Source organism: Notechis scutatus, chromosome 1, assembly GCF_049901735.1.
Source record: "Notechis scutatus isolate UNSWTSFEM ecotype Mainland chromosome 1, rNotScu1.2, whole genome shotgun sequence".
NCBI lineage: Eukaryota > Metazoa > Chordata > Lepidosauria > Squamata > Elapidae > Notechis > Notechis scutatus.
Genome location: NC_142009.1, coordinates 327,898,506 through 327,912,500, shown reverse-complemented (window position 1 = coordinate 327,912,500; position 13,995 = coordinate 327,898,506). Strand labels below are relative to the sequence as shown.

The following is a 13,995-nucleotide window of genomic DNA, read 5'->3' as shown; positions in this document are numbered from 1 at the left end:
TGTTCCTTCCTTTTTTCAACCAGTGGTAAAACTTCTCCCAAATTTTATAATAATCAGATTTGGTCTTATTTTTTTAATTCTTGAGTTAATTTATCCATTTTGGCACCCATCCAAATTTTCCTAATTATTTCCATCTCATCTGGCATTTCATCACCTTTCCATCTTTGGGCATAAGCTAACCTTGCAGCTGTGGTGATATGGATTATTAAGTATATTACATCTTTAGTAAATTTTCCCACATTAATTCCCAATAGAAAAATTTCAGGTCTGAATTCTATTTTAATTTTTCACATCTCTTCTATCCATTTCTGAATTTTCTGCCAATATGTTTGGGCTTTCTTACACTTCCACCATAAGTGAAAATATGTTCCACTTTCTTTATTGCACTTCCAAGCATTTTGTTTGTTTTAATCACTATAATACATCCACTTTTTTCACCCTGTAGTCAAATCTGATCTTCTTTTGTTTCTGTGACAGCTCTGTGTCTTGCTGTTAAAATCAAAGAACAATAAAAATAAAAGGCCCCAACGAGATTGGCAAGAAGCCCAAAATGCTGGAAATGTAAGAAGGTTGGTGGTACATTTTATCATATGTGGTGGCTATGCCCTGAGACTAGGACATTCTGAATTCAAATTAAAAACTGGTTTCAAGAGATTACTGGTTATCAGATTGAGCTCAGACCAGAAACCTTCCTTTTAGGAATTATTAAAGATAGAATACCCAAAGAAATAAAATATTTATTGCTACATATTACAACAGCCGCCAGGATAACCTTTGCACAGGTATAGAAAACTCTCAATATTCCTAAAGAAGAACTGATATTACAAAAAGTCACAGAAAGCGCCGAAGTAAATATGTTAATGTTGAAATTGAAAGAAAGAGATGACTCTGATTATTACCTAATCTGGAATAAATGGTATGACTGGTTAGCAAACAGAACTAAAAAATAAGACAAGAAACTTAACTGTAAGAAACCTTAAGAATGTAAAATGTAAATTTGTAAATTATGTAAGAATATAGGAATAATGATTATAAAGTTATTAATTAATATTAGATAAATATAAATACAATGTGTTAAGATATTTATGATAAAAACGTGTACAGATGTCAAGAATGTTGTTGAAACTATGATGCTTTATGTTGAAAATTAGAAACTCAATAAAAACATATTATAAAAAGAAAAGGCAAGAGCCAGTCAGGAATTTCCTGAAAGACAACAGACTTCACGGGCCGATGGGCTTGGCTGACGTGTTTGTTTCAGTTCTTCATAGAGCAGAGTCACCAAATAGCACGACTCTTTTCTTCTGATTGGGCCCAGTTGCATCTTCTTTGCCTTTTAGGGCTAATAACACCCTCCCATCACCCATTCTGCCCTGTCTACTCTATTTCCTCTAAATACTCAGCTTCTGTTTCCTCTGCAGGACTCTGAGTTCCAGCAAACCACAGTAGCTTCCCTGTCTCCGTCTGATGGCTACTTCCATCTATTGAGCTTATAGAATACAGAATATCAGAGTTGGAAGCAGTGGTGGGATTCAAATTTTTTTACTACCGGTTCTGTGAACGTGGCTTGGTGGGCATGGCAGGGGAAGGTTACTGCAAAATCCCCATTCCCTCCCCATCCCACTATCCTAGGGGAGGGATTCAATTTTTTTAACAACCGGTTCTGTGGGCATGGCTTAGTTGGTGGGCGTGGCTTGGTGGTCATGTGACTGGCTAGGCGTGGCCAACTCAACACCATTCACATCGAGGCACGCATTTCCTTGCCTGGCCTCTCATGACTGTGGGGATGCTACAACAGTCGTAAGTGTGAAAAATGGTCATAAGTCACTTTTTTCATTGCCGTTGTAACTTTGAATGGTCGCTCCACACAAGCAAAGTACCAGCAAAGGAGGGGGGAAAAAATTCCAGAGATGTTCCTGAGACAGGAAGTCCAGTCCTGCCAAGAATGCAAAAAGGGTTAACGGAGAGACAGTTTCTGTAAGCAACACCAGAATGTTTCCTTCCTGCCTTCCTTACAGGATTAGGCCAGTAATTTCTTCTAACAACCGGTTCTCCGAACTGCTTAGAATGTTAACAACCAGTTCTAGCGAATAGGTGCCAACCGGTAGAATCCCACCCCTGCACTAACCTGCTTTCCAGCTCCGTTCTCCTGTGCAGGGCACAAAAGAAGACCCAGACAATCAGCTGGGACTCAGGAGGCAGAGAATAGATGGGGGCAGGGGCAGTCAGAGGTGGGATTTGCCGGTTCTGCAAACTACTCAAAATTTCCTCTACCCATTCTCCAGAACTGGTACGAACCTGCTGAATAGCACCACTGCTTGGAAGTCTTCTAATCCAACCCTGTGCTCAAGATCCTATATCATTCCTGACAAATGACTGTCCAATCTTTTCTTTAAAAGCTTCAGTGATGGAGGACCCACAATTTTCTAGAGGCAAGCTGTTCCACTGATTAATTGTTCTCATTGGCAGGAATTTTCTCCTTAGCTGTAGGTTGGATCTCTTCTTGACAAATTTCCACCCATTGCTTCTTGTTCTGCCCTCAGATGCTTTGGAGAATAGGTTGATCCCCTCATCTTTGTGGAAAGCCCTGAGATATTGGAAGACTGTTATCATGTCATCCCTACTCCTTCTCTTCGTTTAGTCTAATGAAGAGACTAGATATCCAGCAACTCTTCTTTATGTGTTTTAGCCTCCAGCCCCCTAATCGTCGTTTTAGCCTCCAGCCCCCTACTCTTCTCTGCACTCTGAGTCTCAATATCTTTTTTATATCATAGTGACCAAAACTGGATGCAATATTCATTCATTCAGATTAACAGAGTTGGAAGGGATGTTGTAGGTCATCTAGTCCAACCCGTGCCCCCACCCAAGCAGGAAACCTTATACCATTTTTGTCAAATGGCACTCCAATTTCTTCTTGAAAGCTTCCAGTGATGAAGCTCCCACAACTTCCGAAGGCAACTTCTGTTCCATGGGTTGATTGTTCTCACTGTCAGAAAGTTTCTCCTTACTTCCAGGTTGAATCTCTCCTTGTGGTGTCCCTGACTAGCTAAGTCTTCAATCTGGTCCGCATTCTGAGTGGGAGCACCGACTGTTCCCATTGGTTGGTGCCGTTTGACAGCACACTATAAAAGGAGCTGTCAAACGGCATCAGCTGCTTCAGCCAGCTGGCTGCCAGCCCAGCTGGGCAGCCACGATAACCTGTTATCTTTCAAATAAAAGCAACGTTATTCTTCAGCTCCGTGTCTGCCTCATGTGTCCGTCTGCTAACACAACACTGGCGACGAGGATGGGATTCAGCAAAGACGATCAGGCAAGACAACTGAGCTAAGTCACTGAAGAAAGAGCCGAAGCCGCTGAATGTCAGGAGCCGCAGACAATCTCTGCGCGCGCCAAATTTAAAAAGCCTCCTCAGCTGAGGAGAAAGTCACTGCCTAACAGGCACTTCTGCGTGCGCCCTTTTGAGGGTGCGAAACTCAAAGTCTCCTGACTGAGGAGAAAGGCACCACTGGCTGCGTTTCAGAGTGCGCGGTTTAAAGGCACCCTAGCCTCCCTCGGCTGACAGAACCTGCCTGGCCCGCCGATGGGCTCCCAGGCAAAGGCACCTATGGGTCGAGCTCTCGCTCCAGCAGCCTCCAACGCGACTCTGGAAGGCTGTTGGGGGTCTCCAAGTGACTCTGGGGGAAGGGTCTCTCTGCCCCCTTCCAAGTGACTCTGGGGGAAGGGGTCCTGTATTTAGGGGGTGGTGGGTGCCAGGTGCTGAATAAGGAGCGCGCACCCACCATTGGGTCCTTCCACCTGGGCTTGCATTCCTTGGAGGTGGCAATATGTCCCCAGGGGGCAAAAGCTAGGTAGGTGGGAGGTTGGATTGTCACTGCCCTAAGGGGGCCGAGGGAGCACGACGTGCCTGCTCCTCTTTCGGCCCTTAGGCCTTGACCTTCATAGTCAACCCCTAGCTCAGCGGTCCCCCACCTTCTGCTCATCTCCCTTCACGCAAGCCACAGCTAAACTCGCACGCTGCTCGCCCAAATGGAACTTGCCTGCCATCTCTGCAGCTTGGTTCCAAACAGGCGACTATCAGTACTGACCCACAGCCCTTAGAGTTCGGGGACCCTACTCCACCACATGCTGGAGGTCACCAGAGTCTCCTTCCCAGGCCGGGTGCTCCTACCTTGCGACAGGTCGGGTTCTGTTCCTAGAAGCCAAGATGGGGGAGGTGCGCAAAGCAGCTACTAGTTCAACTTCCTCTTCTGTACCATGGATCCCCAGAAGGCAGGGCCGCGCATGCACTTAGCTAGGGGAAAGGGGTGTGGTGTCCCTGACTAGCTAAGTCTTCAATCTGGTCCGCATTCTGGCGGGAGCACCCGACTGTTCCCATTGGTTGGTGCCGTTTGACAGCAGACTATAAAGGAGCTGTCAAACGGCATCAGCTGCTTCAGCCAGCTGGCTGCCAGCCCAGCTGCAGCCGCGATAACCTGTTATCTTTCAAATAAAAGCAACATTATTCTTCAGCTCCGTGTCTGCCTCATGTGTCCGTCTGCTAACACAACACTCCTTGTTCAGTTTCCATCCATTATTCCTTGTTTGGCCTTCAGGTGCTTTAGAAAACAGCTTGACCCCCTCCTCTCTGTTTGCAGCCCCTCAAATATTGGAAGACTGCTATCATGTCTCCCCTGGTCCTTCTCTTCACTAGACTAGCCATGCCCAGTTCCTGTAACCGTTCTTCATATGTTTTGGTCTCCAATCCCATAATCATCCTGGTTGCTCTTCTCTGCCCTTTTTCTAGAGTCTGAACATTTTTTGTATAGTGTGTTGACCAAAACTGGATGCAGTATTCCAGGTGTGGTCTTACTAAGGCTTTATAGAGTAGTATTAGTACCCCACTTGGTCTTCATTGCATCCCTCTGTTAATGTAGTTTAGGATTGCATTGGCATTTTTGGCATCATGCTCCACTCTTTTCTGTTTTCCTTCTGGAGGGCTGTTCCTCATAAGGTTGCCATTCATAGCACTGCAATGTGGGGCATCCCTCACCAGTTTCTATTCTAGAATTGTGTTTCTCAACTTCAGTAACTTTAAGATGTATGGACTTTAACTCCCAGAATTCTGGGAGTTGAAGTCCATTAAACTTAAAGTTGCTGAGGTTGAGAAACACCATTCTAGAACAAGGAGGGAACTAGGAAGGATGTGTCTGAGAGAGACTCAGAGTCCTAGCTAAAGAAAGCTCCATCTATCAGGATAGGGTTAGAATTATATTTTGTGACCAGGTAGGTAAGTATTGAGTGGACATAGGTGCACTGTAGAATCAAGTGAACTCATTTATAAATCATTTAAAGTTATTTAATAAAATTCCATTCATTTCATTTCAAAGTTAACCCATTGGTGGCCCCTTCTCAGAAGTAACCCTCTACCTTCTAGAACAATCTTCCCTCAATACATGGCTGACTCAAAACCTTTCCCCAAGGTTTTGGGCCAAGATAAATATAGGTCGAGTTATAGTATATTTTTAACCAATCAATCAGAATAGAGCTGAAGGGACCCTGGAGGTCCTCTAGTCCGACCCCCTGCTCAAGCAGGAGACCCTCCATGATGGCGGGTGGCATGCAGAGCCATTTGTGTGGGCACGTGAGTCCCAGGCAAGCTTACCTGACTGCACCTCAGAGCTGATTTTTGGTCAGTTTGAGGCCTTTTTGGCCTCTCAGAGGCTCGAGGGAAGTCTCTGCAGCCTTCGTAGGCCGAAAAGCAGGCCTGTTTCATCACTTCCTGTATTTCCGGAAATACCGGAAGTGACGAAATGGGCCCAATTTTTTGGCCTACAAAGGCTGCAGAGGCTTCCCTCGAGCCTCTGGGACATCGAAAAAGGCCTCAAACGGGCTGAAAATCAGCTGGGAGGCGCAGTGCAGGTAGGAGGGCAGCGGGTGGGAATCGCGCACGCATGCGCATGGGGTGTGGGGCGGGCCTGCACACATTGCCTTCTGGATGCTGGTATACGAGCGCGCACACACGCACACAATTTTTGGCATAGGAGCCCAAAAAGGTTAGCCATCACTCCCCTATCCCATTTCAGACAAGTGGCTGTTCAATCTCTTCTTAAACACCTCCAGTGCTGGAGCACCCACAACTTCTGAAGTCAAGCCATTCTACTGGTAATTATTCTCACTCATTTATTAATTAATTTTAATTAATTCCTTAATTAATGTTAAGGCTTGCTACCATTTTATTTATTATTAGTCGGTGCGGTTTTCCTCTGTGTCTCTTGTTAATTTTTATACTCAGCTCCGAGCGATGTTGTTGATTGGATGGTCCTATAAATATACAAACAAATTATGGCCCTTCACCTCCCCTTCCTTCTAACTGGTCGTGATATTTCAAAGACATATAAACAAAAGGGGGAAAAAAGAAAAGCATCTCACAACCAGAAAAGTATCTCACAACTAGAAAAGGATTTTGTGTGTGTGTGAGAGCAAGATAAAAAGAACTAGTAAAGATTTCCCAAAAATAAATATTGTATGCCACCCAGAGTCATTTTCTTGTAAGATGGACAGCTATACAATTGTGATAAATGAAAAATAATGGGATTTCTCATGTAAGGAACAGAAAGGCAATGAGAAAGGGACACCAACTTCTAGGAAGATGAACAATAGTTCTGTTGTAAAACCTCCTTTCTTAGAATTGATAAATCCTTAGCCTTTTTCATCATCTGAACGCAGGGGTCTCCAACCTTGGCAACTTTAAGCCTGGAGAACTTCAACTCCCAGAATTCCCCAGCAAAGCTGGCTAGGGAATTCTGGGTGTTGAAGTCCTCCAGGCTTAAAGTTGCCAAGGTTGGAGACCCCTAATCTGAAGGATGGTCACCAGCTGCTCTAAAACTTTTGATTTTTCTTCAAGTACTGTAACAAGTGTGGGTATGTTGCAAGTTCAAGAGGAATTAACACATCCCACCAGCCATGTGGCTCAGAGTTTCAGGTTCTTATCCCTACATTTTCCCTCTTTCTTCTTCAAACATAATCAACAGAAACCCTATCATTCCGTTGGCTTGTTCTCTGTCTCAGGTTTTCATCGTAGATAAGTAGAAACTTCTGACTTTGAACAACAACAACAACAACAAAAAGTTGCAGATTTCCCTTTAAACTTTGCCCCTTTCAAAACTTAATTTTATTTATTCTTATTTACAAGTACCGTGTTTCCCCAACAATACAGCCTTCCCCAATAGGAAGTCCCAGCATGTTTTATAGGCATAAAATGAAATTAAGCCCCTCCCCCCAATTAAGGCCTATATTAAAACATGCAAAATGGGGGGGGGGGTGGCAGGGGGCTTTCAGTTAGGAGCGCCCTGTGGGGAGCCATGCCTTGCCACCAACCTCCCTACTGTCACCAAATACCTTTGCTGCACACCCGGATATGGTGCGTTGACCTCAGCATTGGTGGGGGCACTTTGTATCGGGAGACCTTCTGCCACTGTTGCTTTCCCTTCTCCCCATGCTGCCATGGCGTTTGGAGCAACGCCACGGCGTTTGGCGCAGCCATGCGGGGCCGGCCAGGGCTCCTCCCTGCAACCGGAGCCCTGTGGAGACACTCGACTTCAGGCACTCCTGTCGCCGCCTTTCCGGGCATCGTTCAAAGGCAAAGCCCATTCTTTTAAAAATGACACCCTACTACGACAAAGCCTCCCCTGACCGAGAGGGCAGCCCAACCCCACGTGGGGAGGCGAATCTCCCGGGGCCGCAGCACAGGATTGGCCCACCCCGGGAAAAGCACCCAGCCGCCATCCTTGCCTGGTGCTGGGCAGAGCACAAAGAGCTTCGCCTGGGGTGCCCAGCGCAGCTGACAGGTGGGCCCTCCTGCCCGGCGGTGGAGCTCTGGCCAAGGCAGCAAGCACCTCCCTGCTGGGCCCTCCGCTCATCCCGCCAGGGCTGCACCGGAGCTGGGCAGGCTGGGCAGAACCAAAAAGTGAGCCGCAGGTGCGCGCCCGCCTGCCAAGTGAAAGAGCCGGGCCGACCTGAGCTTGGCTTCCCAAGTCCCTCCAGCCCAACCCCGAAGGGGCCACTGGGAGAGGCTGCCCGAGGCAGTGATAGCGCCCACCTGTCCGCGGACAGGGAGGCGAGGCAACGGCAGCGCTGCTTCCTTGGCCGGCGGGTCCGGGGGAGAGAGCCTGAAGCCGCCCATCCTTTCCACCCCTCGCCCAGCCCGTCCCCACGCATCTCCAAACGTGCCAGCAGCTCCAAATGCTGCAGCGGCACGGGCATCGGGCAGAGGCGCTCACTCAGCAGGGCTAAGCTCTCAGGGGCTGCCACAAAGAAGAGGGAGTCAAGCTATTCTCCAAGCACCTGAGGGCAGGACAAGAAGCAACGGATGGAAACTAGTCAAGGAGAGAAGCAACCTAGAACTAAGGAGAAATTTCCTGTCAGTGAGAACAATTAATCAGTGGAACAACTTGCCTCCAGAAGTTGTGAATGCTCCAATCTTGAAAGTTTTAGAGAAGAGATTGGATAACCATTTGTCTGAAATGGTATAAGGTTTCCTGCCTGAGCAAGGGGTTGGTCTAGATGACCTCCAAGGTCCCTTCCATTTCTTCTATTCTATTCTATTCTATTCTATTCTATTCTATTCGATTCGATTCGATTCGATTCCAACCTACTTTACTTCTTTCAAGAAGTGGCATTTCACTTCTCCCATTTCAGTGTATAATCCTTCAAAACTAACAGGTATTCCTACTCATTCTCTCTTTTACTGAACTCCAGAGACAAACTCCTGGGAAGTCTCATTATTCACTCATCCGACTCGCCAATGTATCAAAAGCGAAGCAAATTTAGAATAAGAAACAAAACGTATAGCAATCTCAACATGAAAAACAGATTAAAACCAGAGATACAAGCTCTATTTTCAAAACCTGAAGATTTGCAGAGATCTTTAGCTGGTGGTTAAAAGAGGGGAATTTTTTTTTTACTACAAATGCAATTTTGGTTAAAAAAAAAATCTGCAAGGGATAAAAGTTAAAGGTAATCCTCAATTTATGACACAATTGAGCCCAAAGTTTCCATTGCTAAACATGGCAGTTGTTTAAGTGAGTCAGATCCACCTTTTATGACTTTTTGGCACTGTTGTTAAGCGAATCACTGCTGTTATTAAGTGAATCATGCAATCATGAAGTGAATCTGGCTTTCCACATTGACTTTATTTGTCAGACGCTCGCTGGAAAGGTCCCAGGTGACAATCCCAGCACCCCAGGATGCTGTAACCGTCATAAAAACATGCCATTTGCCAAGTACCTGAAATCTGATCACATGACTGTGCAGAATGCTGCAACCGTCATAAGTCATAAGCATGAGAACCGGTCATACGTGACTTTTTTTAGTGCTGTTGTAATTTGAATGGTCATTAAACAAATGGTTGGATGGAGTGGCGTGGTGGCCTAGGGTGGAGCTCTCGCCTCACAATCAGGAGGCTGTGAGTTCGCTCCTAGGTAGAGGCAGATATTTCTCTCTCTGGGCACACTGAGAATATATCTGCTGAAGAAAACTCCACACTGGCAACAGGAAGGGCATCCGGCCATTAAAACACTCTGCTAGCTCCATTTGCTCGCCCAGACTCCACCCCGCAAGGGATTATGAGGTCATTAGAAGAAAATGATGATTAAACGAATGGTTGTAAGTCGAGGACTACTTGTATGTCATACTTCTTCAACCAGGTGCCCTCCAGGTGTGTTGGCTATAACTCCATCCACTCCAGCCAGAGCAAAGAAAAGTGACTGATCACTCACGTAATCCAGGGTTACTTTCTCATGGATAAAAATCTCTTTTTTTCCCTTCTCTCTTAAAGGGCAGCAAGGAACGCTTTCATTGGCAAAGCCACAATGTCAAACAGAGCGGGGTGGATGACATGGTCTTGCTCTCCAAAATTAATGAAGATGCCATCGTTGAAAATCTGAAGAAACGTTACATGGATGATTATATTTTTGTATCCTTTTATCCATATTTTAAAGTGTGTGTGTGGGGGCGGGAAATGATGAGGGAGAATGTTGAAAGGATCGATTGAGTCCGTTTGATGAGAAAAAGCCTTTCGTTCGTTAAACCATTGTTACAACTGCAAATGGAGGCTGCTGGGTTTTGTGGCTGCTGTTAAACGAAACTATTGTTCGCCAGGGGCATTTTTACCAAAAACTGGAAGAAAATTCCAGTTTTCAGCAAAAATCCTCATAAATTATGGGCACAGGATGCTGCAAACGTTCATAAATGCAGGCCGATTGCCAGGCACCTGAAATGAAGTCATGAGACCACAACAAAAGGCAGCCATTCAGAACCAGGTTATAAGCAGGGGTGGGATGCTACTGATTCTGCCAGGCTCTATAGAACCAGTAGCTCTGAAGAGCAGCAAACACCGAACCAGTTCTGTGTTTGCTGCTGTTTGGCCCACCTGCCTGCCCGGGCTCTTACCTGTCCTTTATTTCCTGCTTTTTCAACCTCAGCTGTTTTGCGCGGCACAGCTGAGGTTGAAAAAGCAGGAAAAAAGAGGCTTTTCAAACGCTGTGCACCTGTGCACAACACTTTTCAGCTCTCCAGGTGGCACAGCTTAATGTGTTTTTACACACACAAAATGTAGTCACCGAACCGGTAGTAACACTGGTTGAATCCAGGGGTGGGATTCAATTTTTTTAACAACAGGTTCTGTGGGTGTGGCTTAGTTGGTGGGCGTGGCTTGGTGGTCATGTGATTGGCTGGGCGCGGCCAACTCAATATCACTCACATCGAGGCACGCATCTCCTCGCCTGGCCTCTCATGACTGTGGAGATGCTGCAACAGTCGTAAGTGTGAAAAATGATCATGTCACTTTTTTCAGTGCCATTGTAACATTGAATGGTCAGTCCACACAAGCAAAGTACCAGCAAAGGAGGAGGAAAAAACTCCAGAGAAGTTCCAGAGACAGGAAGTCTAGTCCTGCCAAGAATGTAATAAGGGTTAACGGAGAGGCAGTTTCTGTAAGCAACACCAGAATGTTTCCTTCCTGCCTTCCTTACAGGATTAGGCCAGTAATTTCTTCTAACAACCGGTTCTCCGAACTGCTTAGAATGTTAACAACTGGTTCTAGCGAATAGGTGCGAACTGGTAGAATCCCACCCCTGGTTGAATCCCACCCCTGGTTATAAGTACCTTTTTGGGGGTGGGGAGGCATCATCACTTCAGACAGTGACTAAGCTGTGGTCCAGGTTTTTTGCTCTGTGAGGGAAAATCCACATATAAGTCTATATTCAGGCATGAATGCAAAGGATCTCCAGTTAGGAAAGAATCTGTGGATATCTTGCAGGTGTAGCTTTGATACCTCAAGATACCCACTTTTTAAGTGCACATTGTTTGGTCTACAGGATGGCAAGCACAATGGCTGCAAATCTCATTTGGTTTTTTTGACCCCAAGCATCATTAAAGAAATCACGGGCCATTTATTTTTCCTCTTTCTGGTCCTTAATAAGCAATGCTCAGACCTATATTGGACCAGTCCTTATTTCTGTCAACCCCTTTAAGCAGATGCCCTACTTTACAGATCGAGAAATTGAACTCTATCAAGGAGCGGTGAGTCAATTCAATGAGAAAAATCAACTTAAGAGCCAAGGGTTCTGAACGATCCCATTCCTTGAATTTCTTACAATCTATTTTGTTATCCAGTTACATTTTTTTAATCCAGCCAATAAAATGAATTGTATAACAATATCACTCTTTCTAGAAAAACCATTGAAGACTGCTGATAAAAATTAAAAAAAATTGATCTAAGATTTTGCAAATTGAAGCAAGAACTGTAGAAGAACGATTGCATTATATCAGGTTGCAGGTAATATCTAGCAAATTCAGGATGATAGATTAAATGGATTTTTGGTATGATCCCCAGAAATGCTGGTTTTATTTTAATTTTACGTTGCTTTAATTCCTTGAGCTCAGATTAATTCATGTATTAATCAATCAATTCAGTTTATTGAAATCACAGACTAGTACAAATTCATGTATGTATTCTATTTATTTATTACAATGCAATATGTTCAATTAAATCACTTGTTCATATGGTGTGGTACAATGGTGGGATTCAAATAATTTAACAACTGGTTCACCCAGGGTCAGGTTGGCTGTCGTGGGAGGTGTGGCCAATCCCTATTGTTCAGTTCCGCCACACATGTGGGACGAGCCTCCCGCAATGGCCAACCTGACCCTGAACAAACTAGTTGTTAAATTAACCCGCACACACACTATCAGAGTGGATCCTGGGCGCTGTGTTGCAATGAAGAAATGGACAACGGAGCAGCTGGCATGAGGGAAGGAGAAGGGAGAAGAAAGACGGAAAACAGGCGTCTCCTTCCCTTGCACCAGCCTCTCTGTTGCCCGTTTCTCCATTGCAGCTCAGTGCCCAGGATCCAGTTTGATAGTGGGGGCAGGGTAATTTAAAAACCAGTTTGTCTGAACCGGTGCAAACTGGCTGAACCCTACCACTAGTATGGTGGGAATTTTCTTCCCTGTTTGTTATTAAGCCATTAGCAGAATTCAAAAAGTAAAAATCGTGGATTCCACTGTAAACATAAAACCCCCTTTATATATATATTAAAAGCAAGAGAGTAAAACTAAGACCATGAATGCAAATGTTAAGTCCTGACTGTAGGCCTCCGATTTATATTCTAGGCTCAGTACGAGAATCCACCTCACATCTATGCGCTCACAGACAACATGTACCGCAATATGCTCATTGATGGAGAGAACCAATGTGTCATCATCAGGTAAATTTCGTATTGATGGAAGAGGGTATATGGAGCTCATGGTTGAGCTCATGTGGGTCCTTAGCACTGTCTGAGCTTGTTCTCAGACATTTCATAACCGAACTAGGTAACATCTTCAGTGCTAGAAGGCAGTAGGATTTGCTCTTATTTTTATACACTGGTGGCTTTCCCTGTCAGTGTTGGAGGGAATGTTCTTGGTGGTTTCTTGATTAAGCTGTTATTTACCGTTAGCCTGTTTTTATCTGCACTGGTAATTCCTTGTTTGGGGTATTTGTCTTGATTGTTGATCTCGTCTTAATCTTGGTGTTAATTTCTGCTCATGTGGGTGTTGATTGCTGGTGAGGGGGTGTTTGGATCTTTTTGTTTCCTTTTGGGCTTTTGGATTGTCTCTTTTGAGTGGTATGTAGATGTTGTTTATCTCTTACAACCATTTTTTTAGTGACTGTTCAAAGTTACAACAGCACTTATGAGCAGTCCTTGCACTTGCGTCTGACCCACACCCTTTTTCAACAAATCAAACACAATCCAAAAGAAACAGAAAACTTGTAAAGCTTTTACAAAATAATTAGCTGTGACAAGCACAAGTCTTGCCAAGTTGTGCAAGACTTGCCAAAAGATAACAGACAAGAAATAATTTGCAAAATAAGAATCTTCAAATACAAACTCAAGATACTGGAATGTCCACGAGGCTGGAGTTTCAAAATGTCTTTGCTTTCTGCAAAGGTTAGTTTCACAGTTGGCTTTTATCTTCTTGAAAGAGGGGCCATTATCTTGCAGCCTTTCTCCTGAGTTGCCCGTGCTGTTATAACTGCTCTTTTCTCCGAGGAATCCTATGCTCACACGCACTTAGCACAGGCTCCTCGGAAACTTCCTCATCACTACTGCCAGCCCCCACAATCTCTGAAGGCAGCAGTCCACTCCCTAATGGTCCTGGCCCCTCATCTGAGTCCTCGCTCTCCTCAGCCATCTGCATCTGCTGCCAGCTAACCACAACAACTTACGACCATCACAGCATCCCCATGATCCCGTAAATCCCCCTCTATTGAGAGAGGGCTGTTCAATTTTGGCATCTTTTGACAAAGAGGCCACCTATGTCAAAATTGAACAGCGCTCTCTCAATAGAGAGGAAGGGATAGGACATCATCTACCTCCAGTCTACAACACAGTCCTTTCAACAGTTCTAAGAAGGCTCCACACCCATTTGCACCACTCAGGTGACCCTGAGGACACAGATGAAACTCCAAGTAGT

The 13,995-nt window shown here is 45.1% G+C and overlaps 1 protein-coding gene across 1 annotated transcript in view; it reads left to right on the top strand.

Moving 5' to 3' along the window:
- Positions 1-13,995, top strand: part of MYO1F (myosin IF) — a 95,367-nt gene that overhangs the window by 33,914 nt on the left and 47,458 nt on the right. Inside the window, exons 2-4 of the mRNA XM_026681093.2 lie at positions 9,815-9,952; positions 11,470-11,559; positions 12,652-12,746. Coding sequence (XP_026536878.1) covers positions 9,815-9,952; positions 11,470-11,559; positions 12,652-12,746 — 323 coding nt within the window. The remainder of the gene's footprint in view (positions 1-9,814; positions 9,953-11,469; positions 11,560-12,651; positions 12,747-13,995) is intronic.